Raw genomic sequence first — 24,591 nt, 5'->3', positions numbered from 1 at the left:
GGTGAGCAGCAGCAACCAGCCCACCCACCCAAGGTCTTTCAGCTTTGTTCCTCTTCTGGGAGACAGCCGTCATATCTCCCCTCAAATGCCCTCCTCACTTGGGAAGGAGGGGGGTCATATCCAACTGGCTGGTTCAGGCTGGACTTGAGCTGAGGAACTTTCTTTTCTTTTTTGCCCATTTGTGAGTGTGCAAGCCTTCCAGGAAGCCAAGTGTGAGTTCACAAAGTTCCAGAAATGAGCTGCTGGCCAGAAGTTCCTTCCTTCAGCTCCCAGAAGTAACAACTGGTGCAATATTGGCATATTGCAATTTCCTGCTCAATCATCCTGGCAAACAGGGGGATGGAAACTTTCCACATGATGGTGATCATCCATTGCAGTGGAACCTTCTGAATGGGAACATCCCCACAGTAAAGTAATGTGCCCCAGCTCTTACTTTCTTCATCTAGCTCAGTGGTCTTCAATTGGTCCAGACCAAGACCCACCTCAGACTCCCAACCTGCAACATCAGACCCACTTTCACATTTTGACAATTGCCCAACATGGTGGCAACAGCTTTCCTGCAAACCCATCTGGACTGATCTTGCAACCCACTTTTATTTTATTTATTTATTTATTTATTACATTTCTATCCTACCCCATAGCTGAAGCTCTCTGGGTGGTTTACATAAGTTTAAAACAATATGCAATATTTAAAACCATAAAAACATACAGTATACACAAGAATATACATCTAAAAACAACTATAAGCTGTCTGCCGAACCTAAAAACAGATCTGGGATCAATCACAACCCACCAGTTTAAGACCACTGATGTAGCTAATATTACTTATCTTCATTCTCCGAGAAATTGAAGCTGTCCCCTTTCAAGAGTTTCTCTACAATTAAGTTAATTCCACCTCACACCTCCTACCTCAGTAAGACTGGGAACAGATTTCATCACATTCTCCTCTCTCCAATAAGATTCAAAAGGCATCAGGATGTAGAGTAGCTCTAGAAGACTCTAGAATTAAAGTTGTCATAAAGGATATTTGATATCTCCTGATTTGTCACCTTACTTTTAGATACAACTGAAGAACCAGCCCCACAAGCTACAAATACCATAGGTTCTATCATTGGTGTGATTCTCACAGTTTTTGTAGTTGCCGCAATGTACTTTGTTTGCCAGAGGGTACTGTGCCCACGCATGAAAGGGGACGGAGAAACAATGACCAATGACTACGTTGTGCACGGACCAGCTTCTGTACCTCTGGGCTATGTCCCTCACCCAAGCTCTCTGTCTGGATCGCTTCCTGGTTAGTCAACAGTCTTAGAGGCATTCCTGAACTGTGGTTTGTAGAATATATTCTCTGTTAGGAAGTTTTTCATAGTTATACCAATGCACTATGCGGCAGGGTCTTGCTATTTACTGTTTTACTCTGTACAGCACCATGTACACTGATGGTGCTATATAAATAAATAATAATAATAATAATAATAATAATAATAATAATAATAATAATAATAATAATGTTTCTGCTGGCTTCCCAGTTTGGGCAATTGAACTTTGCTTTCAGTGGAATGCACCTTCAGATATGCATCTCATTGAACACTCCAGTGAAAGCAATGTAGTGCAGATAGACTGTACATTTGGGTACTTAGTCCTACACAAACTGGGTGGTGATGATGATGATGATGATGATGCATTTCTACACTTGTCTTTTACCCGTGATGTTGCTGATCCTCTCCCAACATCTTTTCCACCCTTCACAACATTTATAGACAGAACTAGTCCTCTGTGGGTAATTTTGCAAAGTAAGTGAGAGTAGTTAATCCTATTATCTGCCTCATAATGTGGAGAAAGCATAGCCACTATTAAAGATGGCTTATTGATCTTTACTACCTTTGACTGGAAACCACTGTTGTGCATGTTTTAAGTAGAAAATTCTTTCTCTTTTAGGAATGTCCCGTGGCAAATCTGTGATCAGTTCACTCAGTATTATGGGTGGAAGTAGTGGACCTCCATACGACAGGGCTCATGTTACTGGGGCATCATCCAGTAGTTCTTCAAGCACCAAGGGCACCTACTTCCCTCCAGTAAGTCACTTATGAGAAACCATTTTGTCTGTTTGCTGCACAGTTGAGCCTCGGTCTGAAAGCTTATTGGTGAAACCTGTTCTCAGTATAAGCAAGGGAGATTGACAGAGCAATGCTATCTTCCAGTTTGGGGTTTCGAATGTCAGAAAGTCCAGAATCATGTCAGCAGGGAGGAAGTGAGGGAGGAGTGATGGGGCTGGGGTTGATCCATTTCCCTCCCATAGCAAGTAATGGAAAAGAAAGGAAAGTACCAAGTGTCAGTTCCAAGGATGGCGGCAGAGCAGAAAAGCAGCAGTTTCTGCAGCTGAAACTCTCCCCACGGCCTGAGTTCGATCCCAGTGGAAGCTGGTTTCAGGCAGCCGGCTCAGGTCGACTCAGCCTTCCATCCTCCCGAGGTCGGTAAAATGAGTACCCAGTTAGCTGGGAAAAGGTAATAATGGCCAGGGAAGGCAACGGCAAACCACCCCGCTATAAGGCCTGCCAAGAAAACGTCAGCGAAAGCTGGCGTCCCTCCAAGAGTCAGTAATGACTCGGTGCTTGCACGAGAGGTTCCTTTCCTTTCCTTCCAAGGATGGCATAAATTTCCCCCTCTTTTCCTCCCCTGTCATCGGAGCTCCAATGTCTGCAAGGTAAGGGAGGTGGGAGCTGGGGATCAGGAAATGGATCTCCCACTTCGAGGATAGATCTTTCTCTCTGCCCTCAGAGGGGAAGATCCAGACAATCTTATGGCCATTGGAATGCCTTTCTAGGAGCTACAGGATTGCAGCCTAGCTTGTTTTTGTTACAAAATCCAACAAAATGGGAAAACCCACAAAGGATACCAAAAGCAACAGGGTAAGCAAAAACCCCAGCCCCAATGCATTTTAGGCCACATGTAGGTCCTTCTTCAGGGAAATCCATAAGACAATGTATAAAATCTACATTATAGAACTTAAACATGTCCCTGTATTTTTAAAATACGTATATACAACATAACTGCAATAACAATACAACTGATTTTTAAAGTTTCAACCTCTGCAGAACCATAGCATATATTGAATGATAACATAACTCAGCAATAAACAAAGGAGATATGGTGATGGCAAAGTGAAGTGCCATTACAGGGGAAGGAGAAAGAGAGATTTAACACCGATCTTACCTTCTGGTTGCCCTGCCACCCTGGGGAACTTAGAGAACGAACCAAGCCACCCACAGAACCTCTCCTTGCTTCTATGCAATACTAGGTCAGTTAAAAACAAAATAAATATTATCCATGACCTCCTTACAGACGAGGAAGCCAACCTGGCATGCTTCACAGAGACCTGGCTAGCAGATGATAGTGGCCTAGTGAGCAAGCGAGGAAAAGTGGGCGGGTTAAGACATTCTTAACCCGACCAGACTTCTTGTCTGGGAATTGAAACACATTGAGTGTCTGTACCTGACTCTAGAGACCAGGGATAGACTGGGGATTCTGTCAGTGTACCAGCCACCCTGCTACTTATCAGATTCCTTGGCCGAGCTCATGGAACTGGTCTCAGAGTTGGTGTTGGAGTCACCCAGGCCTTTGGTCCTGGGTAACTTCAACATCCCATTCGGAACCAGTTTGGCAGGTGCAGCTCAGGAGTTCATGGCATCCTTGACAAACATGGGCCTATCCCAACTGGTCTCTAGACCCACACATTCTGCAGGTCACACCCCCGATGCTGTTTTCCGCTCAAAACAGATGGATCTGTGGGCGGAGGTGATAAATACCTCTGTGTTGTCATGGAAAGATCATTTGCTGGTCACGGTTAGTATTATGGCTACCATCCACCCCTGCAGAGTGGTGGACCTATTAAGAGGGTCCGCCCTCAAAGTCTGATGGATCCTTTTGGATTTTAGATAGCCTTAGAGGGTTCTATGGATGGTATTGTCGAAGATCCTGTTGAAGCCCTGGTTAATAGATGGAATCCAGACCTAACTAGGGCTATTGACACGATCACCGCCAAATATTCTCTCTGACCCACTTCCAATCGGGCACCTTGGTATACAGAAGTTCTTCTTCGTGGTCTCTATGCATCACACATATGGGCTTTGCGCCTGCGCAGAGACCAGACCGGAACCTTCTATAGCTGAGTGGAACGTTTTTGGCGGGAACCCCTCCCCCACGCTACTGCGCATGTCCATGGGGTTCCCGCCCTTCCCTCAGTTCTTCGTCGTCCGCCATCGTGCCTAGACCAAAAGACTGAACCTCTAGCGTTTCTCTGCTTAAATCTGTTTAAAAATATTTTCTACTTACCTTTTTCTTCAGCTTTCTTCAGCTTTCTTCTTTTTCGCCCTTTTTCTCTTTTCATCTATAAAAAAAAAAAAAAAAAAAATTTATTATTATATTCTTGTAGATAGCTTATCTTAGCGACTACGGTCGCGACTGCCGCATGGCAGTAAAGGCCCCGTTCCGCAAGTGTGTCAAGTGCGGAGCCAAACTACCTCCTACGGACGGACACTCCCTCTGTGTCCTTTGTTTGGGCGAAGGCCATATTGTACAGGCGTGCCACCATTGCATGTCCTTTACGAAGCAGACCAGAAAGAACAGGGCAGACCGCCTTCGCTCAATACTTTGGGAGAAAGCCCTCAAAGCTACAGAAGCTCCAATGGATAAAACGGCAACTGATAAGTCCGTTTCTGACCGAAGCACAGGGACGAATGTGCAAGCCAGAGCAATTGATAGGGCACAGATACCCCTGACGCCTGGCCGGTCTTTGGCAAGTTCTGCAGCCAAAAAGATTGCTAAAAAGGCCAGAACGCCAAAATCTTCCTCCGAAATGGAAAAGAAAAAGAAAAAGAAGAAGAAATCTGCGGAGAAAACCTCTCATGGCTCTCCCAGACTATCTGAGCCCCCTCGAGGGCAAACAACTCCTCCTACCGCTGTTACGGTATCGAGGCATGTCTCGACCCCGAGACCTCAGTCGATACCGAGGAAGACGGTACCGACACACCCTCCTAGTCTATCAGAGGGTGAGTTACGAGACTCCGCATCAGCAGCTTCGGCTCGGGAGCCTACAAGACCTCAAACATCCCAGAATGTAATCCCTCTGCAGGTGTCGCCTAGACGAACACCGAGGCGTGATTGGGACAGAGTCTCCCGATATTCTGAGCCCCAAGACAGGCAGAGTTTCTATGATTGGGATCGATACCGTACCCAAAGATACTATGATACAGATCAAGCCTATCATTATCCGCAGGAGGAATGTTTTCCTCAACCTCCTCCTACCACTAGGGTCTGCCAATTACCGCTACGGCCTCCATCAGCATATCAATCTCCATCTCGACGTCGAAGCCACCCTTCGACACCAGCTGCTGCAGCTGCCACGGTACCGACGGAGCGGGATCCTATGCAACTGGTTACCGTATCATCCCCAGAGGGTGACTACCCATCTGATTCGGACTCAATACACACTGCAGCAGCATCGGTACCGTCACCTAATGATGACGTACATGGAGAGGACCCTTCATCACCTTCGGATGATATGGTGAGGTTTTCGGACCATATGTTAAGGATGGCCCGTGCACTCGGCTTAGACCTGGAACAAGCGGTCGAACCGGAGGTCGATCCCATCTACGATGTCTTTCAAACAAAGACTAGTCTGTCAATTGCGATCCCTTTTCCGCCGGCACTCAAACAGACAGCACAACTCGCATGGGAGACACCATCGGTAACACAACCAGCTTCAAAGAGATTAGAATCTCTTTATAGGATTCAAGAACGGGATGCTGGATTTTTAATTAAGCATCCAAAACCGAATTCCATTGTGGTTGAATCAGCCCAGGGTCATTCTCAAAGAGCTCATGCTGCTCCCGTTGACAAGGAGGGTAGGAAGTTGGATTTGGCAGGTAGAAAGATCTACGCGGCATCCTCCCTCGGTATCAAAGCTTCAACGTACGAAGCAACAATGGCACGGTACCAGCTCTTCCTCTGGGAGAAAGTGGGGTCACTATGTGACTACCTCCCAGAGGATAAAAGAGACTTAGCGAGGGTCTTCCAAACGGAGGCTTCGGCGATTGCGAGGCAACAATTGTCAACTGCGAGGCATCAAGTCGATTGCCACTCAAAGAATATGATGGGGGCCATTTCTTTGAGGAGGCATGCCTGGCTACGATCAGCCAACCTCCCTACCGAGACAAAAGCCAGAATCGAAAGCATGCCCTTCGATGGCGAAGGGTTGTTTAATTCAAAAACTGACGAGACCTTAGATTCCATCTATAAGGCTCGTACGACTGCTAAAAAGATGGGTTTTTCTGCCCCTTCTGTACAATACAAACCTAGAAGATGGACAAGGCCTCCCCCACAACAACAATACCAGCAGCGGTCTCAATACCAGCAACCAAGGCAGCAGCAGCAACAACTTCAAAGGAAACGGCCTTATCAGAGTCGTTTCCAGCAGGAAAAACGTCAGCCCGACTTCTCTAAAAAGCAGCGGGTTTGACTCTTCGGCCCCAGATCCACTCCCTTTTGCGAACCGCCTAGCACCCCATTACCATCAATGGGAGTCAATAACATCAGACTCCTGGGTGCTCACTATCATCAACTCGGGCTATGCCATCGAGCTCGATGCCCTTCCTCCTTTTTCCGGCGTGAAAGTAACGACTCCATCCCCTCCTCTGCTACTCGAGGTACAGACCTTGCTATCGAAAGGAGCCATCTCTCCCGTACCTACAGAGGAAATCAACCAAGGTTTTTTCTCCCGTTACTTCACGGTCCCGAAGAAAGATGGAGGTCTTCGACCGATCATGGACTTAAGACAACTGAACGAGTTCATCACCCCGAAGAAGTTCCGTATGACAACGGTTACTTCAATTTTGCAGCTTCTACAAAAAGGAGTTTGGTTCGCAGTGGTGGATCTGAAGGATGCGTACTTCCATATCTCCATCAGGAAGTCGCATCAAGCTTACCTGCGGTTTTCGATCGGTGCATCCCAGTACCAGTTCACCGTTCTTCCGTTCGGGTTGGCCACGGCACCGAGAGTCTTCACGAAGGTCATGGCGGTGGTATGCGCCCACCTAAGGCAGAAAGGCATTTATGTTTATCCGTACCTGGACGATTGGCTTCTCGTAGCGGACAGCAGCGAGGCGCTCCAGTCGGATATACTAACCACCCTCAACCTGTTGGACTCGTTGGGGCTGTGGGTCAACCACGAAAAGTCCATTTTGACTCCGCAGCAGAGATTGGACTTCATAGGGGTAACCCTATCCTCTCGAGACGGGAGAGCATACTTACCTTCAACCAGGGCAAACACCTTGCAGCAGTTAGCCATCGACATCGAAAGTCGTCGGAAAGTATCGGCTTGGACAGTCCAGAGACTATTAGGCCTGATGGCAGCCACTACGGCAGTCATCAGGTTTGCAAGACTCAGAATGAGGGTATTGCAGGCCTGGTTTTTAAGGACTTTCGATCTCAGGCTCAATGCCCGACGAACTTACCTTTCGTTACCGAAGCAAGTCAGGGCATCGCTGAAATGGTGGTTCTCGATGTCGACTCTTCTCGAAGGCGTTCCATTCCAACAACAGGCGCCTTCGGTAACGATCACGACGGATGCATCCTTAGAAGGATGGGGAGCTCATTGCGACTCCCTTACTGCTCAAGGTCGTTGGCCTCGATCACAGAGAGAACAGCACATCAATCACCTCGAACTCATGGCTGTAGAAAATGCAATAAGAGCATTTGCACAGTTGATCGAGGGCAAGAATGTCTTGATCGCGACGGACAATACTACCGTGGTGGCATACATCAACAGGCAGGGTGGAACAAGATCGCACCCTCTGAACCGTTCTGCACTCAGGATATGGAACTGGTGCATAAAGAGAAGGACTTACCTGACTGCGATCCATGTAGCCGGCAAGGAAAACGTCATTGCGGACTCTCTCAGCAGATCCTTCCATGTCGACCACGAGTGGGAGCTCGACGTCGAAGTGCGGGAAAGCCTTTTTCGGTACTGGGGCCGCCCTGCTGTCGATGTCTTCGCTACCGAGAACAACGCGGTCTGCGCCAAGTTTTGCAGCAGGGCAGGAAAAGGAAAGCGCTCTCTAGGAGACGCTTTCACCAGGACTTGGAGAGGAAATCTCCTGTACATGTTTCCTCCCTTTCCACTTTTGACAAGAGTGATAGCCAAGATCCAGATGGACAACTCCGATTGCATCCTGATCACGCCGTGGTGGCCTCGACAGACGTGGTTCTCCCACGCTCTTCGGTTATCGAGAGGGGATTACATCAGGCTTCCGTCGATACCGAAGCTCCTGTCTCGACACCAGGGCAAGGTTCGACACGCAGATTTGTCGACCCTCAAGTTGACTGCATGGAGGATAATAGCCACTCCTCCTCTGGGATCAGAGTTTTGACTGTGGACCACATTATATTAGCAGCACTAAAGCCTTCCACAAGAAAGGCTTATGCGGCAAAGTGGCAAAGATTTCAGAACTTTGCTTCAAAAGATGGTCAAATACCAGAATCTTGCCATTTGTCTTTCATCCTCAATTATTTATTGACACTCTTCCAGCAAGGACTTAAGCTCGCATCCATCAGGGTTCACCTTGCTGCGATTACATCTTTTCACCAAGGTATAGATGGGTTTACACCTTTTACCCATCCAACAACCAAGAAATTTCTGAAAGGTCTGAAGAACACGATACCGACTGTGAAGAGTATCGTGCCGCCATGGAGCCTGTCAGTTGTGCTGCAAGCACTGACACGCAAGCCCTTCGAGCCCATGGCTTCGACAGACCTTAGGCTACTTACTTTAAAGACTGTCTTTCTAGTAGCCATTACATCGGCAAGACGAGCAAGTGAGCTTAGAGCTCTTAGGATAGATGTCCCATACACTATCTTTCATAAGGATAAGGTTGTGCTACGCACAGATCCAGCCTTCCTACCTAAGGTAGTGTCAACTTTTCATCTGTCCCAGCACATTACTTTGCCTGCTTTCTTTCCTAATCCATCTACACCTCTTGAGTCTTCCTTGCATACTCTCGATGTAAGAAGGGCTCTTGCTTTTTACAAGGACAGAACGGACAATTTTAGGAAGACAAAACAGTTGTTTATTTGTTATGGGGAGCCTTCTAAGGGACTCCCTGTCTCCTGCCAACGACTGTCACGTTGGATAGTGGAGGCAATTGAATTGGCCTACTCTATTTCTAAAATGGAGTTAGTGAAACCTGTGACAGCTCATTCCACCAGAGCTGTTTCAACTTCGGTGGCCTTCACCAGAGGTGTTCCACTGACTGAAGTCTGTAGAGCTGCAACGTGGTCCACTCCATCCACGTTTGTCAAGCACTACAGTTTGGACACTCGTGCGAGGCAGGACTGCTCGTTTGGGAGGACAGTGCTTTCAGAGATCTTCAGATGATGCACCAACCCACCTCCAAAGGTATGTCAGCTTGCTACTCGCCCATATGTGTGATGCATAGAGACCACGAAGAAGAAATGCAGGTTGCTTACCTGTAACTGTAGTTCTTCGAGTGGTCATCTATGCATTCACACAACCCACCCACCATCCCCACTTGGTGGTGTGAGACTTACAAATGACACAGTTATGTGTGGAATGTACTTTATTGAAATTACACTCAGGTTTATGGGGGCACAATGTCGGACTCCTGTAAACTGAGGGAAGGGCGGGAACCCCATGGACATGCGCAGTAGCGTGGGGGAGGGGTTCCCGCCAAAAACGTTCCACTCAGCTATAGAAGGTTCCGGTCTGGTCTCTGCGCAGGCGCAAAGCCCATATGTGTGAATGCATAGATGACCACTCGAAGAACTACAGTTACAGGTAAGCAACCTGCATATCTCAGGGAGTTGAAGCAGGAAGGATGACGACTAGAGCATCGATGGTGGAAAACTTGACTTATATCCGTCAAGACACGACATAGAGAACATCTTGGTTACTATGGGGCGGCAATGCGTTCAGCGAAGAAAGCTTTCTTCTCTGCATGCATTGTGTCTGTGAATTCGCATCCAGTAGAACTGCTCAGGGTGGTGAGGGGTCTAATTCAGACCCCCCTGAACCTGATTTTAAAGCCTTCGGTAGTTTGCTGTGTTGCGTTTAACGATCATTTCACAGATAAAATCTCTTGGATAAGAGCCAATTTAGATGCCGTGATTATAAGATGCTGACAATGAAGTGTCCAGCAACTCCGCAAGTAGGCTTACACTGGATCAGTTTCAGTTGGCGAGTAACGATGACGTGGACAAGCTGCTTGGACGAGAAAGGAAGACAACTTGTCCTCTTGATCCCTGCCCTTCTTGGCTGGTCACCCAGGGAGGAGATGCAGTTAGACTACAACTACAATATATTACTGATGCGTCTCTCAGGGAAGGGAGTTTTCCACCATGTTTAAAAGAAACGGTGCTATGGCCGCTTCTAAAAAAGCCCTCCCTGGACCCCCTGGACTTTGTCTAACTTTATATAAGTCTACAGTACGAAAGAGGACGAGGAGGTGGCAGTGGCTGTAGCTAGTAGCGTTGCAAGCCGAAGCAACATGCCAAGTGGGAGGCAGTGGCGGGCTGCGCCGCCAACTCCCACGGAGAAGAGCAGCAGCGGGTGATCGTAGCCCCAGTATCTGCTACTTATCTCCTGAAAAAGGCAGACCTTTGTTTACAAGACTGTGGAATCCAAGTACAGGACAAGCAGCCCTTTACTTATTCAGTAGTGATGCTCATCAGCTGTTTGAAGTAAAAGCTTTTCATGAAGAATACTGGTCATGGTTTATAGGTCAAGCTGTTCAGCATGATGGACGTCTGTTCTTTGCTGCACCAATGGATCCCTTATTTCTTGCACTGTTCTTCCTCATCAAGGCAGAGGAGGAGCAAGGAAAGTTTCAGCCACTGGACTAGATTTTGATGGATGAGGAGTTTTCTTCCTGTGCAATGTTGCTACAATGCACAAGTCTTTCAGGGTCAATTCACTACCTAGTAGAAGAAAAAGAAAGAGGTGGCAGGAAGTTTTATAATACAGTGAGGAGAAAGCACTGAAGTGGCTAAAGAAGAAGGTTGACCAGACGGTGAAAGTTTTAAAAGGCCGCAATGTGCATGTGGATGGAAAGGTACAATCGGCTACTTTTATCACTGGTAAACACAGCAGAGATGCCACAGAAGAGGACTATATTTGCTATGCTCATGGTTTCATATCAGAATATATTCTTGAAGAGTTGAGTTTAAAATCAACTCTAAATATTTAGCTAAATATTTACGACTTCCAGAAGCTACAGCTCCTTCAGCAGAGCCTGCATCAAAGATGTCAGTACGTCACCAGAGGAAGAGATGAGGGGGATAAAATGAAATTTGGATGCCTTGTTTTAACAAGGAATATTCCTAAAACCATTCAAAGAAATATAACTTGTGTTGTGAGTATCTGTTATCCAGGTGAGATTGGACGAGGAAGGAGGTCATCTTTCCTTGTAGTATGTGGCAGGAATCTCTTGCACTAAGCACTAGATTTTGGCTTACTAAATCCTATTCCTTATCCTCCAGGCAATTCTGCCTTGATCTACCTTGCCCATTTGCTGCTGTCTCCTTCTGGCAAACTGTTATATAGATGATGCTGATTAATCTATTAGGAGCTTATAGTATAGATAACTGTTGAGAGATTTTATTATATTCAGTGGTATACAAATACCACAAATAAAATAAAAATACTAATTTCAGACCGGCATCAAATCTTCCATTTTGGGGCAAGGTGATCGAGAGGGCAGTTGCCTTCCAACTCCAAGCAGTCTTGGATGATACGGATTTTCTAGACCCATTTCAAACTGGCTTTAGGGCAGGATACAGAGTTGAGGCAGCTATGGTCGCCTTAGTGGACGATCTCCGCATGAGTATTGACAGGGGGAGTGTGTCCCTGCTGGTACTTTTGGACCTTTCCATGGCTTTCGATACCATCAACCATGACATCCTTCTGGATCGCCTGAGGGGTTTGGGAATCGGGGGCACTGTGCTCCAGTGGTTCCGGTCCTATCTCTCAGGTAGATTCCAGATGGTGATGCTTGGGGATAGTTGCTCCTCAAAGAAGGAGCTGTTGTATGGCGTACCATAAAGCGCCATCCTATCCCCAATGCTGTTTAACATCTACATGAAACTGCTGGGAGAAATCATTCGGAGACATGGGGCAGGGTGCTATCAGTATGCCAATGACACCCAAATATATTTCTCTATGCCTTGGATAACAGCATCAGCTAAAGATAGTGTCTCCTCTGAATGAATGCTTGGAGGCGGTAATGGACTGGATGAGGAAAAACAAACTCAAGCTGAATTCAGACAAGACGGAGGTGCTTACTGTCAATGGCCCTACCCTGGGTTTGGAGGTGTGTCAACCAGTTCTGGATGGGGCTACACTCCCCCTGAAAGACTGTGTTTGCAACTTTGGTGTGCTCCTGGATCCGTCACTCCAAATGACAGCCCAGATAGATGCAACAGCCAGGAGTGCTTACTATCAGCTTCAGCTGTTACGTCAGCTGCGCCCTTTCCTAAAGATGGTAGTGCGCACTAGTAACCTCAAGGCTTGAGTTCTGCAATGTGCTGTACGTGGGGCTACCATTGTACCTAGTTCAGAAACTTCAATTACTTCAAAATATGGCAGCCAGGTTGGTACATTTAGGGGTGACCATATTACACCAAATTTAAAATCACTCCACTGGCTGCCAATTAGTTTTGGGGCAAAATACAAAGTGTTGGTCATTACCTTTAAAGCTCTACACGGTTTGGGGCCAGGTTACCTGCGAGATCGCTTTCTCCCATACAATCTGCCAAACACACTGAGGTCCTCTGGGGAGAACTTACCTCAGTCAGCAAAAACTAGGCTGACAACTGTTACCCAGAGGACCTTTTCTTCTGTCGCTCCTAGACTTTGGAATGACCTGCCAGAGGAGATTCATCAGCTTAACATTCTCTCTGAGTTTAAGACAGCCATAAAGACTAATCTCTTTTGGCAGGCCTACCCAGATGAATTTTAAACCTAAGAATTTTAAGATGTCCTGATTGTTATTTTAATATTATATTAGTTTTATATGCTTTTTAATTAATTTTATGTATTTGATTTATATCGTATTGTTGTACTAATGTTCCCCGACTCGATCCAAAGGGAGAGGCGGGTAAGAAATTGTTGTTGTTGTTGTTATTCAAACTCAGTGTAACCAAATTTGATAATGCTCCAGTCTCCTGTGCATTAATGGACCAGGGAGAGGCAGCCAAGCTAATATTTCTTTGTTCACTGCTTTGGGGTTTCTTAAATAGGAATGTGATTTATAAAGGTAATAAATAAATAAATGTTCTACATTCCTCAATTTTGCTCCCAGGGCACAGTCTGAAGGGCACATAATGCAGCCACCTTGAAATTCTGCCATGGACAAAAAGCAGGACATAAAAGGGGATACCCAAAGAGCTGCAATTCTATACACACTTACCTGCTAGTAAGACCCACTTAATTCAGTGGGGCTTACTTCTGAATAGACAAGCCTAGGATTCTTCTTCATGGTCTCTGTGCATCACATATATGGGCTCTGCGCCTGCGCAGAGCCAGGTTCGGAAACTTCTTAAGCTGAAAATCTTTTAGGCGGGAACCCCTCCCCCACCATCCACTGAGCATGCTCAGGGGTTCCCGCCTAATCCCCTCAGTTCTCTTCAACTGCCTGTGGGTCAACAGCGTTTGGAGACTTCTCTTGGTATAGTGCGTTTTTGTTATACCATAGCTGAAAAATCTATCAATTTTTCCTTCTTTCTCTTGTTTCTCCAGTTTTCTATCTTTCCTATTATATATATATATATATATATATTTGTTTGTTCGTCGGTGTCTTGGTGCCTATGGCACATCAAGGCCTCTTCAAGAAGTGTTCCAGTTGTGGACAGAAAATAGCACAAACCAATGGACATTCTTTGTGCTTGCTCTGCTTGGGGGAGACTCATGTTGTAGAGTTGTGTGCCTTTTGCTTGAAGTTTTCAAGGCAGGCACGAAAAAAACCACGTAGAGCGCCTTCAGGCCACTCTCTGGGAAAAGGCTTTGGAGACAGTAGATAAACCGAGAGCTCGCGTTTCTACATCTCCACACAAGATGGAGTCTATGCCCCAAAATCCTCCAACAAGGAGTGAAGCCTTAGCGGTTCCCCCCTCCTCCTCTCAGTCCGCAAAAAAGGCAGCAAAGAAGATCTCTAAGAGAGCGAGAGAGCACTCTGAGGCCGAAAACCCTCAGAGAAAAAAGAGCAAATCCATGACAAAAAATGGAAAGAAAAAGTCACCGAAACCGATTCCGTCGGTACTGAGGAGCCCGGTACCGAGTACTTCGGTACCGAGCCGCGACACAGGGCATAGAAGCCCGATATCGAGTCTCTCACTACAGAGACATCCCTCGCATGCGATTAGCCCGATACCGAGGCTATCGCTACTGACACCTTTTTCGATACCGAGATGGGCGACCCCATCTTCGCCATCGGTACCGAACCCACCGCTGCGTGAGGAGCCGGTTGCTAACTCACCAGTCCCGTTGCCGCTGCATATTGTCATGGTCCCGACTGACGAGCCCAGTGTAAGGGCATCGATTTGGGAAGGTGCCCTTACTCGCTGGATAATACCATTGCAGATCGGAGACCTTTTTTCCCTCGGTACCGAGAAGACATCGATACTGACGGACGTCGGTACTGACAGCAACCACAGGTCGATACCGAAGGCTATCGATACCGAGAAACACCTCCTTATGGATATGGCCATGATCGTTCACCGGCTTCAATTCATTCCAGTTGGCAATATGCTGCTTACAGCGAAAGACCCAGGTCCCCACAGAGGGGTACGGGCTACTATTCCGATTGGCAACCTCCACATTTTCCTCCATATTACTATGAGGACTGGAGGCACAGAGGGCACCAAGAATATTACTACCCTCAAGAACGCCCGTATGATCCATACTCGCGTTTTCGTCAGCCACCCTCCGAGACGGTCACCCATCCACCGCCCCCGGAGGATGCTGCAGCCATGCCGCCTGCGCCTCAATCAGCGGTACTGAGGTGCCTGCCGCAACCAATGCGAGCTACGGTACCGACCACCACGGTACCGACTCAAGCATTACAACCACGTCCGAACTCAGGGACGATGCCACACATTTTGGACGTCTTATCGGAGGAGGACTACCAGTCTGACTCCTCCCAAGAGGCTTCACCGGTACCATCCATTCCCTCCCCTGATGACCTTGTAGGGACTTCGGATGTGGTCTCCTCTTCAGAAGACCTATCGCACTTTGCCGATCAAGTGCAAAGGATGGCAAGATCATTGGGGATTGAAATGTCTCAACCCATTGAAAAATTAAACGATCCAGTGTACGACAATGCATACTGTGAATCAGCTACTCCAGCAGCCATCCCATACCTGCCCGTGCTGTTACGCGCTGCACAGCAGTCGTGGAAGCTGCCCTCCTCTATGCCACCAACGTCCAAGAGGTTAGACAATACATACAAAATACAAGAAAAGACTGCTCCTTTTCTTTTCACCCATCCCAAGCCCAACTCCATAATTGTAGAGGCATCTCAGGGATGCACTCATAAGAGACACAGTGCGCCTGTAGATAAAGAAGGCCGTCGGCTGGACGGCATAGGCCGAAGAATCTATTCTTCAACTGCATTGTCATTACGTGTGCATAATTACCAAGCCACCATGGCAAAATACCAACTCTTCTTGTGGGAGAAGATGGCATCCCTGTCTGGTTATCTGCCAGATGACCAAAGGGAACTGGCGAATGTATTTTACACTGAGGCCATGACACTATCAAGGCAGCAGCTTAACACAGCTCGCCACGCGACGGACTGCGCCTCAAAAGCCATGGTAGGGTCCATAGCCCTACGAAGACATGCCTGGTTGAGGTCTGCAGGATTATCCCAAGAGGCACGCACCCGTATCGAAGACCTGCCTTTTGATGGAGACGGCCTATTTCATTCTTCCACCGACGAATCGATGGAAAACATCCAAAAGGCCAAGAACATGGCCAAAAAGATGGGAATGTTGGATCCTGGAATGGATCCTGGTTATGTTTTCCATTGATTTGTTAATTGCTGAGGATCTGGAGGAACAGAAGACTCAGCAGAAACTTAAAGGTCAACTCTACACCTGGACATTGAGTGTCATAATTGAATAATTGTCTAACTGATTGTCTTCAATTAAGGGTTGCAAGGAGTTGCATCATTGTACAGGTTGTCTATAAAAGTAAATGTATTTTCAAGTTCCTGTATAACTTCCATGTCCCTTACCCAACTTGATGTGAGCTGTATTGACTGACCGTTGGTAAGTATTTGTATCTGTACTGCCATAACTAAATTATATATTTATTTGCCAGTAAAAGGTTTGTTTTAACCTACAAAAATCTCTGTCTTAATTCACGTCTTTGCTGACTTGGCTGAGAACCGCTGCAATCTCTGCTAGTCTCTGGAAGGCCCAGACAGAGACTTAACACAAAAGGTTATGTGTCAGAAACCCAGTCTGTGCCATAACTAATCAGCTTTTAAAGCCATAACTCAACAGGGAATTGGGCAGCAGCAACAACAGATTCAAAGAGCATTCCGCCCAAGACGCTGGCCTAGGGCTCAACAACAGTTCCAGCCCAGACAGCAGCAACAGTTGCAAGATAGACCCCCTCTGTACCAACCCCAAGGTCAGTACAAGAGGCAACAATTTTCAGGACGCTTCAAACAAAACAAGCAAACCGGACCAAGGTCAAAGACGGCGTCTTTGACTGCCCCATAATTATAATTTCTGCACCTAAATTTGGTGACATCCTTGCCCCCTTTTATAATAGTTGGACCACCATTTCCGCCGACAGGTGGGTCCTCAACATCATTTCTCGGGGCTACAAAATTGAGTTTACCACCCTCCCTCCCCTAGGAACCGCAAGGTTCTCTCCACCTACAGACGCTCTATTGCAAGAGACCAAGTCTCTTTTGGAGAAGGGTGCCATAGAGCGATTACCAACTCATGCCCTAATGTGCGGGTTCTACTCTCGCTACTTTACGGTTCCTAAATGGGATGGGGGGCTAAGACCTATTTTGGACCTTAGAGACCTGAACAAGTTCAGCAATCCTAAAAAATTCCGGATGAACTCCTTAGCAAGCATCTTACCTTTCCTCTCCCAAGGGGACTGGTTTACTTCCATTGACCTCAAAGATGCTTACTTTCATGTCTCAATTTACCCTGACCATCGCCAATTCCTCCGGTTCATAGTAGGGGAAGACATTTTCCAATTTAAAGTGCTTCCGTTTGGTCTTTCTACTGCTCCCGGAGTCTTCACAAAGTGTATGGCACCAGTTTGCGCCTTTCTGAGAACTCGAGGGGTAGAGATTTACCCCTACTTGGACGATTGGTTGATAGTGGCTGGGAAGCCACCCGTAGTGGCAGGAAGCCACCCGATAGTGGCAGGAAGCCACCCGTAACACCCACCTTACCATCAACCTCCTTAGCGAATTAGGCCTTTGCATCAACAAAAAAATATATATCAAATTTTCAACCAACTCAAAAAATTAAATTCCTTGGAGCAATTCTGGACTCAACCCGCTCCAGGGCTTTCCTTCCGGAGGATAGAGCTGCAACATTAATTCGACTTGCACTCAAATTTTTTCACTCCAAGACCATATCTGCCTTCCAGGTGCAAAGACTACTAGGTCTCATGGCGGCAACTATCAGCGTTGTCCCTTGGGCACGCTTGCACATGAGACCTCTACAATTGTGGCTTCTGCGGGAGTACGACAATACAATGGACGCTCATCGAGTGAAATTGTTGCCCCCTACCAAAGTAAAGGACACTCTTCTTTGGTGGACAGATCTGTCCAACATTATGCAGGGCCTGGACTTCAGACCTCCACTGCCATCTCAACATCTGATGACAGACGCATCCCTTCTGGGCTGGGGAGCCCACTGCAGAGATCTTACAATTCAGGAGCGTTGGAGCCTTTCCGACAGGAAAAGGCATATAAATGTCCTAGAACTGATGGCCATCCAAAAGGCACTGTATGCCTTTCAGCAGACCTTGTCAGGACATGTCATCCAAATCCATACAGACAACATGGCTGCTGTTTGGCATATAAACAAACAGGGTGGAACACGGTCTATCAACCTGATTTCCCTAACATTGGACATTTGGCACTGGGCTATCGCCCACGACATGACCTTATCGGCCATTCATATCGCAGGCCAGGACAATATCCTGGCAGACAACCTCAGCCGCACCTTCGTGGACACGCACGAGTGGCAGATGAAAGACTCTGTTCTCGAACTGATCTTTCAGGCATGGGGACAGCCTGCAATAGATTTATTCGCGTCACCGGAGAACGCCATCTGCAACAAATTCTGCACATGGGTGGGTCACGGGACAGGATCCCTAGGAGACGCCTTCGAGAGGACATGGACAGGACAGCTGCTGTACCTGTTCCCCCAATACCACTCCTATCCAAGGTGATCCTGAAGTTGCGCACAGACAACGACAGCGCCATATTAGTAGCACCTTGGTGGCCAAGGCAGCCGTGGTTCACTCCGATACTCAAACTGTCCTCAGTGGAGTTTATCAAACTGCCCCAATGTCACAACTTTATCTCCAAGGAGAAAGGACTCATTCTCCACCCAGATGTCCGGTCCCTGAGCCTGACAGCGTGGAGAATCAGGCAACGATAGATAATCTATCCCTGCCTGCTGATGTATGGGACATTATTCTGGCAGAAAATCATACGCTAAAAAGTGGGAAGCTTTTTCTGCTTTTGCCTTCAGCAGAAATGAAAACCCATTTACAGCACCTTTACCCATTGTGCTTTCTTTTCTTTTTTCTTTATTTAAAAAAGGACTCAAGTTCTCGTCATTTAGAGTTTATTTGGCAGCTATTTCTGCCTCTCACTGTTGGGTTCAGGGCTGTTCGGTCTTCACCCACCCTTTAACCAAACGTTTCATGAAAGGTATGAAAAATACCATCCCACCAGTTCGTTCCTTTGTTCCTCAATGGAGCCTTTCTGTGGTGCTCAAGGCACTGTCTGCCAAGCCCTTGAGCCATTAGCAAAATCGGACTTGCGATTGCTAACTTTCAAGGTGGCATTCCTCGTTGCCATCACGTCTGCTAGACATGCATCAGAGTTAGCGGCACTCCGTATGGACGCACCCTATACGGTGTTTCATGCTGGCAAAGTGGTCCTTAGACCAGACCCAGCCTTTCTTCCAAAGGTTGTGTCTTCTTTTCACCTTGGACAGGATATTACTCTGCTAAGTTTTTTTCCGTCGCCGACATCCCCCCTTGAGGCGACATTACACACCCTGGACGTTAGACGGGCCCTTGCCTTCTATCAGTCCAGGACTGCTACTCTCCGGAGACTTTTTGTTTGTTATGGGGCAAACAAAAGGGACTCCAAGCATCTCCTCAGAGAATATCTGCTTGGGTTGTTCAGACTATCAAATTAGTCTATGAACTCGCTGGCCTCCCGTTGGAGGGGAAAGTGCGCTCTCACTCCACCAGAGGAGTGGCCACTTCTACGGCTTTTGAAAAAGGGATCGCTCTACCAGACCTCTGCAAAGCAGCTACCTGGTCGACTCCTCTGACTTTTGCCAGCCACTACCGTCTGGACATTAGGGCGCGTAGGGACTGCGCTTTTGGGCGTGTCGTCTTATCGGCAATTCTGTGAAACTCATCCATCATCTGACACCACAACATCTGACATCCATCATCTGACACCACAACAATAGCAAGTCAGCTTGCTATTCGCCCATATGTGTGATGCACAGAGACCACGAAGAAGAAAGACAGGTTGCTTACCTGTAACTGTAGTTCTTCGAGTGGTCATCTGTGCAGTCACACAACCCTCTCGCAGTCCCCACTATGGTGTCATTTAAGTGTGATCACCTGGTGGTTTTCCTCAGTGAGACTGTTTAGGCGGTTTTCAGGAACTGAGGGGATTAGGCGGGAACCCCTGAGCATGCTCAGTGGACGGTGGGGGAGGGGTTCCCGCCTAAAAAGATTTCAGCTAGAGAAGTTCTTTCCGAAGCTGGCCCCGCGCAGGCGCAGAGCCCATATGTGTGACTGCACAGATGACTACTCGAAGAACTACAGTTACAGGTAAGCAACCTGTCTTTACATTGTAAGAGTAGTAATAATCAGTACTATATAGAGAGAATGAACTAGTGCTTACTTAATGTTTAAGTAAACATTGGCTTACTACTGTGTTTTTAAACCATCACAGTTCTGTTTAAATTAGCTCTGCCCACACTTCTCTCTCTCTCTCTCTCTCTCTCTCTCTCTCTCTCTCTCTCAGATTTTGAACCCTCCTCCATCACCAGCTACTGAGCGTTCACATTATACTATGGAATTTGGTTATTCTTCAAATAGCCCTTCTACTCATCGATCATACAGGTAATATTATTAGCATCCATTAATACTCTCGTGTAACTTTGCAATTAAGTTCTCAAAGCCTGAGTAGCCCACAAATATTTTTATAGTTAACCTGGGATGATTTTGAGATGGAAAATGAAATCAGGGAGGCATTGAAATGAGGAAGTGTTGTAATAATGGGTAACTTAAATTACCCCCATATTGACTGGATGGTTGCATATTCCACTCACAACAATGAAGTTGAATTTCTCCATGCCCTAAACAACTGTGTCCAGGGAACTGTATTAGGACCAGTGCTTTTTAACTTGTTCATAAATAGTCTGGAAAAATCCTAACTTCACATATTTGCTGATGGAATCTGAGCTAGTGGTGACTGACCATGAAAGGGTTGGTCACTATGAACAGGATGCTAGTCTGATCCAACATGGTTCTGCTTAAGAAACAAAGAAAAAGAGCCTGGCAAATGTTGCCTGGAGACCGGGACAGACAGATGGCTATTTACAAGTTTGCTTCTGTGCCAGCAGCTTTCTTAACAGAGACCACCTAATATTCCCAGTTTTGTAATCTTGGGGCCTGCCTTTGGGATGCTCATTTGAGGTTTGCACGTATACTGACAAACTTCCTGATCCACAATTGAAATGTAGAGCAGAGCAAATGAATGAACAGGCTGCTGAGATACAGTTCCCTTGGGGAAATATAACTTGTCCAAGTTTGTTTTACTGAAATTGCACGCAAAGCGATTTTTCATTGTTGTTGTTGTTGTTTTATATCTATTTAACAAAGGGCTGCATTTTGGAGGCTATATGTGGCTTCATCTTAACTTTTCCAATCCAGTTACAGGCCATACAGTTATCGGCATTTTGCTCCCCCCACTACCCCGTGCAGCACAGACGTTTGTGACAGCGACTACGCTCCCAGCCGTAGAGTGATGACAACAGTGGGCAAGGGTTACACCAGTGACTTGAACTACGATTCTGAGCCTGTGCCCCCTCCTCCGACACCACGCAGCCAGTACTTATCAGCAGAAGAGAATTATGAGAGCTGCCCACCGTCGCCGTACACAGAGCGGAGTTACTCGCATCACCTCTACCCTCCGCCCCCTTCTCCCTGCACGGACTCTTCATGAGAGACTCCCTCCCTCCTTTGACTGCCTCCATCTCACCAGTGTACATACTATTTGTCCCTTTCAAGAGGGGGGAGGACGTGTGTACAGTTAAAATTTATTAAATGGGCTTGGGTGGGGATACTGGGGATAACTTGTACATACAATGGGGATAAAAATGGTTATTTATATATTTTCCTAAAACAGAGTCTGCTGCTTTGTGCCATAAGAATTTTAAAAAATTTGTATACAAAGGGTTTTTTTTTTATTATTTTTCCAAATGGAACACAAGAAGATGCCTTAAATCAGTGAAGTGACTGAGCACATAGGGAAATGGAAGGACCAGGATGTGTCGCTGTTCAATGAGCCAAATACCAAAAAAGGAGGAGGAGGAGAAGGAGAAGAAGAAGAAAGCTTTTTATCATGGAAAAGAATGAAAGGAACCTGTCATGAAGCAGCATCTATAAATATCTGCACAGAGCTGAATAACCTCTTGCATTTTTAACTCTGATGGGCGAGCAACTCAAATTAAACTTGAAGAAAACTGTCAGGCAGATAACTAATGGTACACAAAGGGCTTTGTCTACTGCAAGAATAACAGCTATCATGTTGGTGAAAACAGATGCATTTACACTTTTGAAAATAGCACCTTTTGTTTAATTAATATCTTCTGAAGTAGCTCAGTTGCACCATTTTTGCAGCCCTTGGGAGTTCCATCATTTGTTGGCTGTGGGTTTTTGTTTGTTTGTTTGTTTCTTTACTTTGTGGGGCTGTTGACTTGGCGTTTGGGCCTTGTTGAGATAGGGGGGTGGGGTCTAGCAGGGAATTGCAAACTCCTTCCCTATCCTTTCTTGCAGGGCCAGGAAGATCCTGCATGCAAATAAATGTGAGGTCTCCTGATGTCTTTGTTACCTTCTGTCTGCAGGGGAAGAAAGAAGAGGGAGTGCTCCAACCTGAGGCCCGTTCCCTGCCTCACCTCAAGTACAATCCTGGAGGGGGGAGGAATAGAGTAAAGAATGAAAAGGCCCTTTGTGAGGATGCAAGTGTGTTTGTGCGTGCGTGTGAATGTGAGAGAGAAGTCTTCTTTTTCTGCCAGTATAATAGGGTTATGTTCTCCTACCAGGTCAGTGATATTTCCATGATAAGGGCAAAGGGTAATTATACCTGAATAACTTTTGCTCCCAGCTCTTCAAAACGTTTCAGTGCCCAAAAAAGTTGTCATATTTTTATACTACATAATAATAAATAATAATATAGATGGCATATTTATAAACTATTAAATTTAACTTTGAATTATTAGTTTAATGTAAATGAAATCTTATATTCTTGCAGTACTTTCAGTGTATAGTAAATATCACAGTATACAATTCATATATATCAAAATACTATTTTTCTTTATTAGGAAGCATTTAAACTTTTTTTCAATCAAGATGCTTTCTGAACTCCTGGGTTGTCAGAAATACTTCTTCCGATTGGAGCCGTGTTGGTGTTCAATAAGTCAGTCTTTGCAGTATGACTTGAACATGCTGCTTCCTCTTATGTGGCAAAACTTCCATTTTTAAGCCCAAACCGCTGTGAATGTCAGTTTTTAAAGTTATTCTTTGCCAAAGTGTTTTGTTAACATTACATATTTTGTTTCATTTTGTCTATACCCCTTCAATGATTTGAAAGGGATGCCAGGTCTTCATTGATGAGAGCCAATAGCTGAAAATCTGGTGCATGCAGCTTTTTCGCTGTTTGAGCAATGAGAAGGTAAGCCTTTGATGGAGGCTTTCCTGACATTCAGCCTTTTGGAACTTACAGCAATCATAAAGGCCGACACAGAGAGCCGTCCTCCTGGAATTGGGGGCGAAACAAGTCAGCTTTGTTACACTGATTCTACACGGGTGTCAGGAAATGTTATTGCCTTCGTGAAGAGCTGCTTCACATATTATGGGGCAATCAGGCATTGCTAGACAATTGAAACGTTCAGGGCCCAGGCCCATAGTATGCAAATCTGCATAAAATTTAGATATACTAATTTATATATCTCTATGCACATTGAGAGATAATGTCTATGATTTACTTAAATTTCATAAAAAACAGCCAGCCATTTAAGAGGGTTTTACTCTTAAAGGCAGCCTGAAATATTTTTCAAATAAATAAAATTCAAATAACCTAAAATAAAATAAATTATTCACTTAATTTGTTCCCTGTCCCAGATCATCCCAAATCAGTAGTTCGTCTTCAGTTACAATTAAGGATGCAACCCTGTGCATGTTTAGATAGAAAAGAGGCCAACAACTTCCAGCATAGGGAATGCTGGAAGTTGTAGGCCTTTTTTCTCTTTAAACATGCATAGAGTTGCATTCTTAAGTTGTAATCTCTTCCCCTCCACATTTCTTTTTCTTTCCCCCTTGGAGGAAAATTGCCCCCACCCTGTGCAATTCAGTTTAAAGGAAGGTTCTGTTGGCACCTGTCGAAGTTCCTCCCCACCTCTAAATTTAATTGCTATGTGGTTTGAGGGGCAATTCCAGCCTATAGAGAACAGAGGGTTAACCCTTCCAACCCCAATTGTAATTCTTGAAAATCTCCTGCATTGGATGTCTTCAAACAGTTGGACATACAGTAGTCCTACAGTGGGCAGTTGCAATTGGCCACACCTTGGTGTCTTGCGACTGCACATTTCTGGGGTTGGAAATTTGTGGCCCTCCAGATATTGCTGGCCTGCAGCTCCCTAACCAGCATAGCAAATGGTGGGGATAATGGAAGTTGCAGCCCAACAACGTTTGGAGGACCACATGTTGCGCACCCCTGGTATATTTAGAGACACAAGGCACCTTTCCATACTTTATTTGTTGGGGGAGATACCAGTGTAACATCAGTGTAGCAACAGCATCCATAATTGCTACGTTCTTACGTATGGAGCAGTTCTTACTTGTTCCCTTGCCAGTCTCAGTTAAACATTTTCAGGCTCCAAACATCCCCTCCTTTTGATTCTGTACATTTTGGGTGTGTGGTCGTCGTCGTCCCCCGTCCCCCCCCCCCCCCGGATTTGTGCACTGTTGTATTTCAGTCGTCAGAAGCTCACTTTTACTTCGACTCC

The 24,591-nt window shown here is 46.1% G+C and overlaps 1 protein-coding gene and 1 pseudogene across 1 annotated transcript in view; both read left to right on the top strand.

The window, feature by feature from the left end:
• Positions 1-24,591, top strand: part of LRP6 (LDL receptor related protein 6) — a 161,016-nt gene extending 136,425 nt beyond the window's left edge. The window contains exons 20-23 of the mRNA XM_063134374.1: positions 1,061-1,291; positions 1,936-2,072; positions 20,328-20,425; positions 21,239-24,591. Coding sequence (XP_062990444.1) covers positions 1,061-1,291; positions 1,936-2,072; positions 20,328-20,425; positions 21,239-21,530 — 758 coding nt within the window. The 3' untranslated portion in view covers positions 21,531-24,591. The remainder of the gene's footprint in view (positions 1-1,060; positions 1,292-1,935; positions 2,073-20,327; positions 20,426-21,238) is intronic.
• On the top strand, positions 5,588-11,631 carry LOC134403904 (ribonuclease H2 subunit B-like; annotated as a pseudogene).

Source organism: Elgaria multicarinata, chromosome 9 (assembly GCF_023053635.1).
Source record: "Elgaria multicarinata webbii isolate HBS135686 ecotype San Diego chromosome 9, rElgMul1.1.pri, whole genome shotgun sequence".
NCBI lineage: Eukaryota > Metazoa > Chordata > Lepidosauria > Squamata > Anguidae > Elgaria > Elgaria multicarinata.
Note: the sequence above shows the minus strand (reverse complement) of the source record. Positions and strands in the feature narration are given on the sequence as shown.